Source organism: Salmo salar, chromosome 09, assembly GCF_965601325.2.
Source record: "Salmo salar chromosome 09, fSalSal1, whole genome shotgun sequence".
NCBI lineage: Eukaryota > Metazoa > Chordata > Actinopteri > Salmoniformes > Salmonidae > Salmo > Salmo salar.
The window spans coordinates 144,261,828-144,276,111 of NC_138299.1; the positions used below are offsets into that span (position 1 = coordinate 144,261,828).

At 42.9% G+C, this 14,284-nt stretch overlaps 1 protein-coding gene across 1 annotated transcript in view; it reads left to right on the plus strand.

Annotated features, from left to right (window-relative positions):
• Window positions 1-14,284, plus strand: part of LOC106613063 (chloride channel protein 2) — a 106,181-nt gene that overhangs the window by 42,881 nt on the left and 49,016 nt on the right. Inside the window, exons 13-17 of the mRNA XM_014214947.3 lie at window positions 9,288-9,357; window positions 9,492-9,602; window positions 10,777-10,990; window positions 12,036-12,169; window positions 12,823-13,019. Of these exons, the coding sequence (XP_014070422.2) occupies window positions 9,288-9,357; window positions 9,492-9,602; window positions 10,777-10,990; window positions 12,036-12,169; window positions 12,823-13,019 (726 nt within the window). The remainder of the gene's footprint in view (window positions 1-9,287; window positions 9,358-9,491; window positions 9,603-10,776; window positions 10,991-12,035; window positions 12,170-12,822; window positions 13,020-14,284) is intronic.

Here is a 14,284-nt window from a genome sequence, read left to right on the forward strand (position 1 = left end):
CTCTTCTGTCCTAAAATCAGACACCTTTACTTTCACTCCTCTGATGGTGCTGTCCCATCCCCCTGTTCTTCCAATGTCACTTCCAAGGTTGACACAGTCAATTTTCTCTGGGTGTGTGTGTGTGTGTTTCCAGCCCACTACTGTATATGTAGCAGTATTTCTGGCATACATTTTGACGTTGTCACTAACTTTGTGTTTGTGCCCATTGTCCTCAATAGAGGTAGTATTTTAGTAATCCCCTGTGTGTGTGTGTGTGTGTGTGTGTGTGTGTGTGTGTGTGTGTGTGTGTGTGTGTGTGTGTGTGTGTGTGTGTGTGTGTGTGTGTGTGTGTGTGTGTGTGTGTGTGTGTGTGTGTGTGTGTGTGTGTGTGTGTGAGAAAGCAGCGTAGGGTGTAGAGTTACTGACAAAGATCCATTAGATCACACTGGCAGGTGGGCTTAGTTACTGCTAACTAGATGGTCATTTCTATGCAATCAAATCAAATTTTATTGGTCACATACACGTGTTTAGCCAGTGTTATTGAGGGTGTAGCAAAATGCTTGTGCTTCTAGTTCTGACAGTGCAGCAATATCTAACAAGTAATATCGAACAATTTCACAACAAATACCTAATACACACAAATCTAAGTTAAGGAATGGAATTGAGAATATATAAGTATATGGAGGAGCAATGTCAGAGCGGCACAGACTAAGATACAGTAGATAGTATAGAATACAGTATATCCATATGAGATGAGTAATGCAAGATATGTAAACATTATTAAAGTGACAGTGTTACATTTATTAAAGTGGCCAATGATTTCAAGTCTGTATGTAGGCAGCAGCCTCTCTTTGCTAGTGATGGCTGTTTAACAGTCTGATGGCCTTGAGATAGAACCTATTTTTCAGTCTCTCGGTCCCAGCTTTGATGCACCTGTACTGACCTCGCCTTCTGGATGATAGCGGGGTGAACATGCAGTGGCTCGGGTGGTTGTTGTCCTTGATGATCTTTTTGGCCTTCCTGTGACATCTGGTGCTGTAGGTGTCCTGGCAGGCAGGTAGTTTGCCCCCTGTGATGCGTTGTGCAGACCGCACCACCCTCTGGAGAGCCCTGCGGTTGTGGGCGGTGCAGTTGCCGTTCCAGGCGGTGATACAGCACGACAGGATGCTCTCGATTGTGCTTCTGTAAAAGTTCTAGGTGACAGGCCTAATTTCTTCAACCTCCTGAGGTTAGGGTAGGGTTAGGCGCTGCTGTGCCTTCTTCACCACACTGTCTGTGTGGGTGGTCCATTTCAGTTTGTCAGTGATATGTACGCCGAGGAACCTAAAACTTTCCACCTTCTCCACTGCTGTCTCGTCGATGTGGATAGGGGGGTGCTCCCTCTGCTGTTTCCTGAAGAAGAAGGCTGGCTCTGAAGGATCAGCGAAGTGGAGATGTTGTTTCCTACCTTCACCACCTGGGGGCGGCTCGTCAGTAAGTCCAGGACCCAATTGCACAGGGCCGGGTTCAGAACCAGGGCCTCGAGCTTAATGATGAGCTTGGAGGGTACTATGGTGTTGAATGCTGAGCTATAGTCAATAAACAGTATTCTTACATAGGTATTTCTTTTGTCCAGATGGGATAGGGTAGTGTGATGGCGATTGCATCGTCTGTGGATCTATTGGGGCGGTAAGCAAATTGAAGTGGGTCTAGGGTGTCAGGTAAGGTGGAGGGGATATGATCCTTGACTAGTCTCTCAAAGCACTTCATGATGACAGAAGTGAGTCAGTGCTACGGGATGATAGCTCAGTTATCTTTGCATTCTTGGGTACAGGAACAATGCTGGCCATTTTGAAGCATGTGGGCACGGCAGACTGGGATAGGGAGATTGAATATGTCCGTAAACCCACCAGCCAGCTGGTCTGCGCATGCTCTGAGGACGTGGCTAGGGATGCCATCTAGGCCGGCAGCCTTGCGAGAGTTAACAGGTTTAAATGTCTTACTCACGTCGGCCACGGAGAAGGAGAACACACAGTCCTTGGTAGCTGGCCTCGTCGGTGGCACTGTGTAATCCTCAAAGCGGACAAAGAACGTGTTTAGCTTGTCTGGAAGCAAGACGTCGGTGTCCGCGACGTGGCTGGTGTTCCTTTTGTAGTCCGTGATTGTCTATAGACCCTGCCACATACTTCTCATGTCTGAGCCGTTGAATTGCGACTCCACTTTGTCTCAATACTGACGTTTTGCCTGTATTATTGTCTTGCGGAGGGAATGACTACTCTGTTAGTATTCTGCCATATTCCCCGTCACCTTGCCATGGTTAAATGCGGTGGTGTCACGTCCTGACCAGTAATAGGGATTTTTTTTGTTATTGTAGTTTGGTCAGGACGTGGCAGAGGGTATTTGTTTTATGTGGTTCGGGGGTTATGTGTATGTAGAGGGGTGTTTTAGTTATGTGTTCCAGGGTTTTGGTGTATGTTCTTGTTTTGGTATTCTAGGTTTTTCTAGTTTGTATATTTCTTTGTTGGTCTGTGTGGCTCTCGATCAGGAACAGCTGTACATCGTTGTTCCTGATTGAGAGTCATATATAGGGAGCTTGTTTTCACCTGGTTGACTGTGGGTAGTTGTATTTGCACTGCTGTTGTTTAGCCTGCAAATCTGTTAGCTGTCGTTCTTTGTTTATTGTTTTTCCGTGTTCGCTATAATAAATATAATTATGAGCACGCAACCCGCTGCGCCTTGGTCTAATCACTTCGACAGCCGTGACAGGTGGTTTGCGCTTTCAGTTTTGTGCGAATGCTGCCATCTATCCACGGTTTCTGGTTAGGGTAGGTTTTGACAGTCACAGTGGGTACAAAATATTCTATACACTTCTTGATAAACTCAGTAACCGTCTCAGTGTACACGTCCATATTATTCTCAGAAGCTACCTGGAACATATCCCAGTCCGCGTGATCAAAACAATCTTGAAGGGGGGATTCCGATTGGTCAGACCAGCGTTGAATAGTCCTTAGCATGGGTACTTCCTGTTTAAGTTTCTGCTTATAGGAAGGGAGGAACAAAATGGAGTCATGGTCTGATTTGCTGAAAGGAGGGTGGGGGAGGGCCATGTATGAATGCCGGAAGTTAGAGCAACAATGGTCCAATGTTTTTCCAGCACGAGTGCTACAGTCGATATGCCGATATAATTGAGGTAGTATCGGCTTGAGGGGGGATATACATGGCTGTGATAATAACCGAAGAGAATTCTCTAGGGAGATAATAAGGTCGGCATTTGATTGTGAGGTATTCTAGGTCAGGTGAACAAAAGGACTTGAGTTCCTGTATGTTATTACAATTACACCATGAGTCGTTAATCATGAAATATACACCCCCGTCCTTCATCTTCCCGGAGAGATGTTAATTCCTGTCGGCACGATGCACTGAGAATCCAGATGGCTGGACCGACTCCGACAGTATACCCCGAGAGAGCCATGTTTCCGTGAAAGTGTATGTTACAATCCCTGATGTCTCTCTGGAAAGCAACCCTTGCCCTGATCTCGTCAACTTTGTTATCTAGGGACTGAACATTAGCGAGTAATATACTTGGAAGAAGTGGGTGGTGTGCGCACCTCCTAAGTCTGACTAGAAGACCGCTCCGAATTCCTCTCCTCCGGCGGCGTTGTTTTGGGTCGGCCTCTGGGATCAGTTCAAATGCCCTGGGTGGTGCTAACAAAGGATCCGCTTCGGGAAAGTCGTATTCCTGGTCGTAATGCTGATGATGCTGGTGAGTTACCACTGCTCTGATATCCAATAGTTCTTCCCGGCTGTATGTAATAACACATACAATTTTCTGGGCTAACAATGTAAGAAATAATACATTAAAAAAAAAAAATACTAAGGACTAGAAGCGAGGTGGGCCGCTGTTGGCACCATCTTGGTCTCTTACGCTGAATCAGTGCTGGAAAATGCAACATTACCTGTTTATCTTTAGTTATACTGTTAAAGACCTTTAAACATCCCAGCTAGCCCACAGTGTTACCTGGAAACAGAGATGGTAGTTGCTATGTAATAACACAGAATCTGTGTTATTGGAAATGCATCACTACTTGTTTCTCTTTTGTTGTACCGTTGTATCCCTTCTCCATTACAAATATAACATAACAGTGACACGTCCTTTTAAAGTAAAAAAACATGGCTATGACATGACAAACAAAGCCCAGTTAACAATCAGATTCTTTACTGTCAAAAAATATATGCACAAGATATGACTAAGGATTTATATGGCAATTCAGTGACATGCTGTAATCCAGCGGCGTGCCTACTCCATATTTCCAGTATTTTTAAAATATATTTATAGATTTGTATTATTTAAGATATTGGATGCCATTTAAAAAACGGTTTGTGATTTCCAATATGTACAACTACTGTAAATGATTATGTGTGCGCAAATGATCAGATGAAGAGTGCCAGTCCATGTTCCCTGGATCAACAGGTGACAACAAATAAATCCAGTCAAATCACACAGCAACAAAAGTGACATAGTATTCAAAGTGACATAGTAAAGGAATAAAATAAGTGACATTGTAAAAGTACACAAAAAAGAAGAAAAAAATACCTATAGGAATATAGTATGGAATGGACATTGTTTGTGCAAAGAGTAGAATAACTACAGTGCAGTAGCAGCATAGAATTATAATGAAAGTATGTCTACATAGTGGAGTTAGGTGACTTAACCTCTCTGGGGCAGGCGGGACGAATTCGTCCCACCTACGTAACAGCCAGTTGAATCCTGTGGCGCGATTTTCAAAACCTTTGAAATGCTATTACTTCAATTTCTCAAACATATGACTATTTTACAGCTATTTAAAGACAAGACTCTCGTTAATCTAACCACACTGTCCGATTTCAAAAAGGCTTTACAACGAAAGCAAAACATTAGATTATGTCAGCAGAGTACCAAGCCAGAAATAATCAGACACCCATTTTTCAAGCTAGCATATAATGTCACAAAAACCCAGAAGACAGCTAAATGCAGCACTAACCTTTGATGATCTTCATCAGATGACAACCCTAGGACATTATGTTATACAATACATGCATGTTTTGTTCAATCAAGTTCATATTTATATCAAAAACCAGCTTTTTACAATAGCATGTGACGTTCAGAACTAGCATACCCCCCGCAAACTTCCGGCGAATTCACTAACAATTTACTAAATTACTCACGATAAACGTTCACAAAAAGCATAACAATTATTTTAAGAATTATAATACAGAACTCCTCTATGCACTCGATATGTCCGATTTTAAAATAGCTTTTTGGTGAAAGCACATTTTGCAATATTCTAAGTACATAGCCCAGCCATCACGGGCTAGCTATTTAGACATCCGGCAAGTTTAGCACTCACCAATATCAGATTTACTATTACAAAAGTTTGATTACCTTTTGTTGTCTTCGTCAGAATGCACTCGCAGGACTGCTACTTCAATAACAAATGTTGGTTTGGTCCAAAATAATCCATCGTTATATCCGAATAGCGGCGTTTTGTTTGTGCGTTCCAGAAACTATCCGAAATGGTAAATCAGGGTCGCGTGCATGGCGCAATTCGTGACAAAAAAAATCTAAATATTCCATTACCGTACTTCGAAGCATGTCAACCGCTGTTTAAAATCCATTTTTATGCCATTTTTCTCGTAAAAAAGCGATAATTTTCAGACCGGGAATGTCCATTTAGCTAAACAGAGGAAAGAAAACAAAGCTTTCGGTCGACGCGGGCACGAGCCTGAGTCTCACAGTACTGTAACCAGCCACTACCCAAACTCGCTACTTTGTTTCAGCCAGAGCCTGCAAAGCCACGATTCAGCATTTTGCCGCCTTCTGAGAACCTATGGCAGCCGTAGGAAGTGTCACGGGACAGCTAAGATCCTCACTCTTCAATAAACAGAGACAAGAAGAACGACACCTTGTCAGACAGGCCACTTCCTGCATGAAATCTTCTCAGGTTTTTGCCTGCCATATGAGTTCTGTTATACTCACAGACACCATTCAAACAGTTTTAGAAACTTTAGGGTGTTTTCTATCCAAAGCCAATAATTATATGCATATTCTCATTACTGGGCAGGAGTAGTAACCAGATTAAATCGGGTACGTTTTTTATCCAGCCGTGTCAATACTGCCCCCTAGCCCTAACAGGATAACTATTGCATTGGTCCATAAAACTAAAGTGGGCTGGTTTTGAGATAGGTGGTCCGAGACTTGATGTTGATCCTCACTGCAGCGGATCCCTCTCCCCTGTGCACCGCCTTCTCCCGCCTTCACAATCGGAGGCCCCTTTCAGGTAAAGGACGACCTGAATCTGGACCCCTCGTCCGTGGCATCCCGGGTTGCAGGGTTCTTTCTATTACACAAAGAGGGTTCTTTTTTTATACACAAAGAATGAACATTTAGTTACATTTCAATTACACAAGGTCTTACGCAACGAGATTTAAAAATGTACTTAAAAGTAACACATTTAATAATAACAAAACTTGAAGCATAGTCTTTAGAAACAAGCCCTTGAAACAGGCGTTATCTCCTGCACCAGTCCAGGTTGTGGCGATGGCAAGCATGTTTGACAGAATGCAATGTAGCGTCTTCCACAGTGTTGAATTCAGGTCCTTGACACCCTTTACTAATGTTTCATATAGTTAAAGTAGACCAGTTGTAAACATAGCCTAGCCAGCTAGCTAGACACTAGTAGTTACAAATATCTATGTCCACCATTTTAGCCAGTTAATAAGAGATTCTATGCAGCTACAAAGATACACAACATACATATATTAGTAGAGTGATTTCCCATTTTGAAATGGGTTTCAGTTGGCTAGATGGACAGTATGATGCATTTACCATGAATGCTAGCTATCTATGTTAGCTTTGAAAGCATGCTATGACACAGACTGTTGAGTAGCCTAGCTAATGCTAGAGCTCAGTCTCTTACCTTTCGACTGAAGATGACGTTTATGGACTGAATGAGGCAACAAGGTTTCTCTTCCTTGAGGCCATCTCGGAAAAACATCCAATATCCATAATTTTTCGGCCTTTGTCTTTCATGAACGACCCTATAATTCAATATCTAGATATAGCTCTCTTTCAGGCCTGACATCATTAATAGTATTAATTATTAATAGCATTCTAGCTACATTATTAATAGCGTTATAGCTACATTATTAGCAGAGTTATGGCTGGATTAAGCTACCTCTTTTTATTTATTTTATTTCAGCTTTATTTAACCAGGTAGGCCAGTTCCAATCTATGGCCGGCTTGAGTGAGTGAGTGAGAGAGAGAGAGCTACGTGCATGCCATTTTTTCCCGGAGAAGGCACAATCATGTGATCAGGTCTAATGAGGTTGCACAGTGAAAGAAGGCTGGCCCAGGCCTACCAAGCGTTACCCAATGAGGTTGAAGGGTGGGCCCAATGGCTCAGTGCAAATTCCATGCACATGTACACACAGCAGACAGAGAAAAAGACGAATGACGTGGTGCACATATCTGCAAATACAGTTGAAGTCGGAAGTTTAAATACACCTTAGCCAAATACATTTAAACTCAGTTTTTCACAATTCCTGACATTTAATCCTAGTACAAATTCCCTGTCTTAGGTCAGTTAGGATCACCACTTTATTTTAAGAATGTGAAATGTCCGAATAATAGTAGAGAGAATGATTTATTTCAGCTTTTATTTATTTCTTCATATTCCCAGTGGGTCAGAAGTTTACATACACTCAATTAGTATTTGGTAGCATTGCCTTTAAATTGTTTAACTTAGGTCAAATGTTTCGGGTAGCCTTCCACAAGCTTCCCACAATACGTTGGGTGAATTTTGGCCCATTCCTCCTGACAGAGCTGGTGTAACTGAGTCAGGTTTGTAGGCCACCTTGCTCGCACACACTTTTTCAGTTCTGCCCACAATTTTTCTATGGGATTGAGGTCAGGGCTTTGTGATGGCCACTCCAATACCTTGACTTTGTTGTCCTTAAGCCATTTTGCCACAACTTTGGAAGTATGCTTGTGGTCATTGTCCATTTGGAAGACCCATTTGCAACCAAGCTTTAACTTCCTGACTGATGTCTTGAGATGTTGCTTCAATATGTCCACATAATTTCCCTTCCTCATGACGCCATCTATTTTGTGAAGTGCACCAATCCCTCCTGTAGCAAAGCACCACCACAACATGATGCTGCCACCCCCGTGCTTCACGGTTGGGATGGTGTTCTTCGGCTTTCAAGCCTCCCCCTTTTTCCTCCAAACATAACGATAGTCATTATGGCCAAACAGTTCTATTTTTGTTTCATCAGACCAGAGGACATTTCTCCAAAAAGTACGATCTTTGTCCCCATGTGCAGTTCCAAACCGTAGTCTGGCTTTTTATGGCGGTTTTGGAGCAGTGGCTTCTTCCTTGCTGAGCGGCCTTTCAGGTTATGTTGATATAGGACTCGTTTTACTGTGGAAAAAGGCACTTTTGTACCTGTTTCCTCCAGCATCTTCACAAGGTTCTTTGCTGTTGTTCTGGGATTGATTTGCACTTTTCGCACCAAAGTACGTTCATGTCTAGGAGACAGAATGCGTCTCCTTCCTGAGCGGTATAATGGCTGCGTGGTCCCATGGTGTTTATATTTGCGTGCTATTGTTTGTACAGATGAACGTGATACCTTCAGGCATTTGGAAATTGCTCCCAATGATGAACCAGACTTGTGGAGGTCTACAATTTTTTTTTCTGAGGTCTTGGATGATTTCTTTTGATTTTCCCATGATGTTAAGCAAAGAGGCACTGAGTTTGAAGGTAGGCCTTGAAATACATCCACAGGTACGCCTCCAATTGACTCAAATTATGTCAATTAGCCTATTAGAAGCTTCTAAATCCATCATTTTCTGTAATTTTCCAAGCTGTTTAAAGGCACAGTCAACTTAGTGTATGTAAACTTCTGACCCACTGGAATTGTGATACAGTGAATTATAAGTTAAATAATCTGTCTGTAAACAATTGTTGGAAAAATGACTTTTGCCACGCACAAAGTAGATGTCCTAACCAACTTGCCAAAACTATAGTTTGTTAACAAGACATTCGTGGAGAGGTTGAAAAACGAGTTTTAATGACTCCAACATAAGTGGATGTAAACTTCCCACTTCAACTGTATGTGACACCGTACGTGATTTTCGGGGACCACTTTTGGCGCGTGTGCGCTACTTTCAGAAAAACTGTCAAAAAAGTATCTAAAACTTCTGGTAACATCTCTTTAATTGAAAGATTGTCCTGTTCCCTAATTGAAATGCCACACTGTTCCCGGTGTGACTCTGTCTCTGTCTGTCTCAGTTCTGGATGTCTGCTCTGGCCATGACCATGCCTGTGCCCTGTGGAGCCTTCATGCCTGTCTTCGTCATTGGTAAGAATTGTGTGCGAATGTGTGTGTTTCAACAATAATGTTAACCCTGTGGATATGCTATTCAGTCTTGTGAGTGTCTGTGTAACATTATGTTACTCTCTCATTAACAATGTGTGTGTGTTTGTGTGTTCTAGGGGCAGCGTTTGGCCGTCTGGTCGGGGAGAGCATGGCCGCCTGGTTCCCTGATGGCGTCCACTCTGATGGCACCATCTACCCCATAGAGCCAGGAGTGTACGCAGCCGTAGGTGAGTTACTGTAGAAATATACACACAAAGGCAAAGTTTGGTACAGATAGACAAGATTAACAATACCTATTCAAGACTAGACACTAGGCACCATTATTGTAAAAGTTAGGTAGTGCAAAGCCAGATACAGTAAGCCCTTTATGTCACAGACAAAAACAATATGATGTCCCCTTTGGCAAGTCCCAAATGTTTTGCTTGCCAGCAATCAAGTTTTCAAGATATGTAACTTTCAAAGTACAGAAATCAAACTGCGTCATACGTGGATGATTTCTGTATTTTGAAAGTTTCAAATCTTGAAAACTTGATTGCTGACAAGCAAAACATTTGGGACTATATCAACAATTGACTAATGCAACAAATACCAAAAGATTGTTTTTGGGTGGAATTTTCCTTTAACGTTGTTGTTATGAGTGATTCTGTTAGCATTGTTGTTGACTGTTGTGCTGATTATGCTGTTGTTCAGTGTTGGGGTTGATGTCATCTGTGTTTGTGTCTAATGGGTGCTGATGTTGTTCACTCACCTTCAGCTTTCAGTCTCTCTCTGATGAGCCCTCTTTCACCTCAGCTCTCTGTCTCTCTCTGATGAGCCCTCTTTCACCTCAGCATGGCTAGATTTGCCCTCTCTTTCTCTCACTATCTTTCTCTCAGTCGCTCTCTCTCCCTTTTTCTCACTCTCTCGTTCTCTTGCTCTCTTGCTCCCTCTCTCCTCCCTCCTAATAAAGTTAGGAATAATCAACCTTCCCTCCCTCCCCTCTATCTCTGCACCCCCTCTCCCACCCACTCTCTCAACTCCTTATTTTTTCTCATTTTATCCACTCATCTCTTTTTCGCTTCAATAACGGTTCTTAAATTAATAAAATGTGTGAGATACAAAGTAATCTCAATTCAACCCTTGTCTCTACCTACCGTCTCCCTCCCTCCCCTCTCATCCCTCCCTCCTCACTTTGTTGCTCCAGTATTATTGATGAATAATCAGTATAGAGTTGAGGTGAAGAGAAGTATGATTACAATGATATTGCTTTTACTACTTTAGTCATGTCAAGGACAGTAACCTCAACCTTCATCTGTACCCATTCCCTCCTCTCCTTTCCTCTCGCCTTTCTTCTTTCCTTCTCTCCCACCTCTCCTCTGTTCTTCCCTTCTCTTCTCCTCCTCCTCTCCCCTCTCCTCCCAGGTGCGGCGGCCCTGTCTGGAGCAGTCACTCACACAGTGTCAACTGCAGTTGTTGTGTTTGAGTTGACGGGTCAGATCAGCCACATCCTGCCGGTGATGATAGCGGTGATACTGGCCAACGCCGTGGCCCAGTCCCTCCAGCCCTCGCTATATGACTCCCTCATCATGATCAAGAAACTACCTTACCTCCCTGAGCTGGGCTGGGGTCACCACGAGTACGTAGGACTACACCTATCTGTCTATCTATCTATCAACAGCACCCCTGGAGCAAAGTAGGGTTAAGTGCCTTGCTCAAGGATAAATCAACAGATTTTTCACATTGTCAGGCCTGGTATTTGAAACAGCAAGCTTTCAGTTACTGGCCCATCACTCTAACCACTACGCTACCTGAGGGTTAACCTTTTGTTCCCATTTTCTAACAGTCATCACTCACAAGCTATGTTTCCATTAACAAGCTATGTTTCCATTAACAAGCTATGTTTCCATTAACAAGCTATGTTTCCATTAACTTGTCCAATTACTTTTGGTCGACATTTAGAACGTTTGCATAGAAAATCAATGTGACAATTGCCTGCTACTGTGCATTTCATTGAACTATCTTTTGTCCAAAAAACAGCTGGACACGATGATGTCACACGTACAATTTTTTTAAAAGTTTTTCACAAAAACCTAGTGTCGAATAATGAAGTGGTTGAAGTGTTACCCATTTAGACAAATTGCGTGACCGCCTGTTTGCCCTCCCACCTATCTGTTTCATGTCTCAGGTAGTCCACGAACACCAGCATGGATAGAATGCATTCATTTACTAATATTTTCCATATTCTAATAATTATCATGTGCCAACATATTGCCACGGTGAAACTTGCACTCCTGTAGGCCTAGATCTGAAATAATTGGATGGTGAAACTTGCCAGCCAACCAGAAAAGCAAGGTGAAGCAATTCAGTCATTCTTGAGTCAGGAAAATCCATGTCCTGCAAAGAAACCTTATTTTTATAGTTGAACAATAGATTTTGCTAGCAGTACGCCTTTAGAATGAAATGTGGAGTGGAGTTTTATAGTTACGTGATGACAAAACATGCCCCCTGTTGAACAGTTACAAATGTTGTCGATCTTTAGAACATTTCTTCTTTTGTGACATTGCTTTTGTCTAATAAACCTGAGTCAAAGGAAACCTGTACTGACTGTATGGGGGGTGCTAATACCCCCTCCCTCTCTTCCACTCCTCCCCTCGTCATCCCTCTCTCCTATCATCCTTCAGGAAGTATAATATTTGTGTGGAGGACATCATGATCAGGGATGTGATGTACATCACCCTCAACTGCTGCTACAGAGACCTGCATGATGTACTACTGTCTGGACACCTCAAGACCCTAGCCCTGCTCGAGTCCAGTGGTGAGACACTCACACGCCCACAAACACACATGCATACACACACATTACAGACACCACAGAACATTTTCAGTCAAATAAAAGTTCCCCACACACACATTCAAGTTATGTATTCTTATGCCAAGTCTGTTGTAATTGTGCAGCGATGCCAAAGCAATTAGCTGGGGCATTTAACCAAGACATAATAAACAAATTCCAAACAAAAGGCAATTATTTAAAACAAACAAACATACCCCCTCATACACACTGTACTGTACCCTGTTGTGTCACACACACACACACACACACACACACACACACACACACACACACACACACACACACCACACACACACACACACACACACACACACACACTCAGACTCCTGGCTGTTCTCAGTTACATCACTCACCATGTTGTTGTGATTCGTTAGGAGTCCCCTGCAGTCTGCACATTAACTACTGTTCTAAAATACCTCTTCTCCTCTCCTTCATCCCATCTTCCCACTCTGTCCTCCCCCTCCTCTCACTCTAATCTCCTGGCCCCTCTCTCTCCATTTCTCCTCTCTTCCATCATTCTTCTTCTCCTCTGCCCATCATCTCTGTCCTCTCTTCACCCCTCACTCCCTTCTTACTTTCTCTCCTTCTCCACCTCTACCCCCTCGTCCCCCCCTCAGAGTCGATGATCCTGCTGGGTTCTATTGAGCGTGCCCAGCTCCAGGCCCTCCTGTCCCTACAGCTGGGCCGGCCACGGAGGCTGAAGTACCTGAGAGACCGGGCTGCTGCTGAGAAGCGCCTGTCGGTGGTCTCCCACCCAAGCAGCGAGGACGGCTCCACCATGGTCAACCAGGAAGTCCACTTCCAGGTCAATAAGGTAAAAGTACAAATACATCTGTATAAGATGTGGTGCTTACCCTCAGTCTTGAAGACTGGATCAGTGAAAGAGAACCTAGGCACTTTTCATAGTGAAAGGGGAAATAAAATGATATGAAATTCTTCTAGTCTCATGGTTGATATTGGCTGTATCTGTGAGAGAAAGAGTTTTAACAAGCCTTTACTGTCCCATCAGTAAGAGGCCAGGAGAGAGAGACAGACAGAGGGAGAGAGAGAGTCCTGGGGTGTTCACAAACACAAAAACAAAAACACAGAGCCCCAGGACAGCAACACAATTAGACCCAACCAAATCATGAGAAAACAAAAAGAGAATTACTTGACACATTGGAAAGAATTAACAAAAAAACAGAACAAACTAGAATGCTATTTGGCCCTAAACAGAGAGTACACAGTGGCAGAATACCTGACCACTGTGACTGACCCAAACTTAAGGAAAGCTCTGACTATGTACAGACTCAGTGAGCATAGCCTTGCTAATGAGAAAGGCCGCAGTAGGCAGACCTGGCTCTGAAGAGAAAACAGGCTATGTGCACACTGCCCACAAAATGAGGTGGAAACTGAGCTGCACTTCCACTGGCAACCAGTGAAGAACAAACACCATTGTAAATACAACCCATATTTATGTTTATTTATTTTCCCTTTTGTACTTTAACCATTTGCACATCGTTACAACACTGTATATATACATAATATCACATTTGTAATGTCTTTATTCTTTTGGAACTTCTATGAGTGTAATGTTTACTATCTACTTCACTTCCTTTGGCAGTGTTAACATATGTTTCCCATGTCATTACAGCCCTTTGAATTGAATTGAGACAGAGAGACACAGACTGACAGAGATAGAGAGAGAAACAAACAAACAGAGAGAGACAGACAGAGAACGAGAAACAGACAGAGATAGAGAGAGAAACAAACAGAGAGAGAGACATACAGAGAACGAGAAACAGACAGAGATAGAGAGAGAAACAAACAGAGAGAGACAGACAGAGAACGAGAAACAGACAGAGATAGAGAGAGAAACAAACAAACAGAGAGAGACAGACAGAGAACGAGAAACAGACAGAGATAGAGAGAGAAACAAACAGAGAGAGACAGACAGAGAACGAGAAACAGACAGAGATAGAGAAACAAACAGAGAGAGACAGACAGAGAACGAGAAACAGACAGAGATAGAGAGAGAAACAAACAGAGAGAGAGACAGACAGAGAACGAGAAACAGACAGAGATAGAGAGAGAAACAAA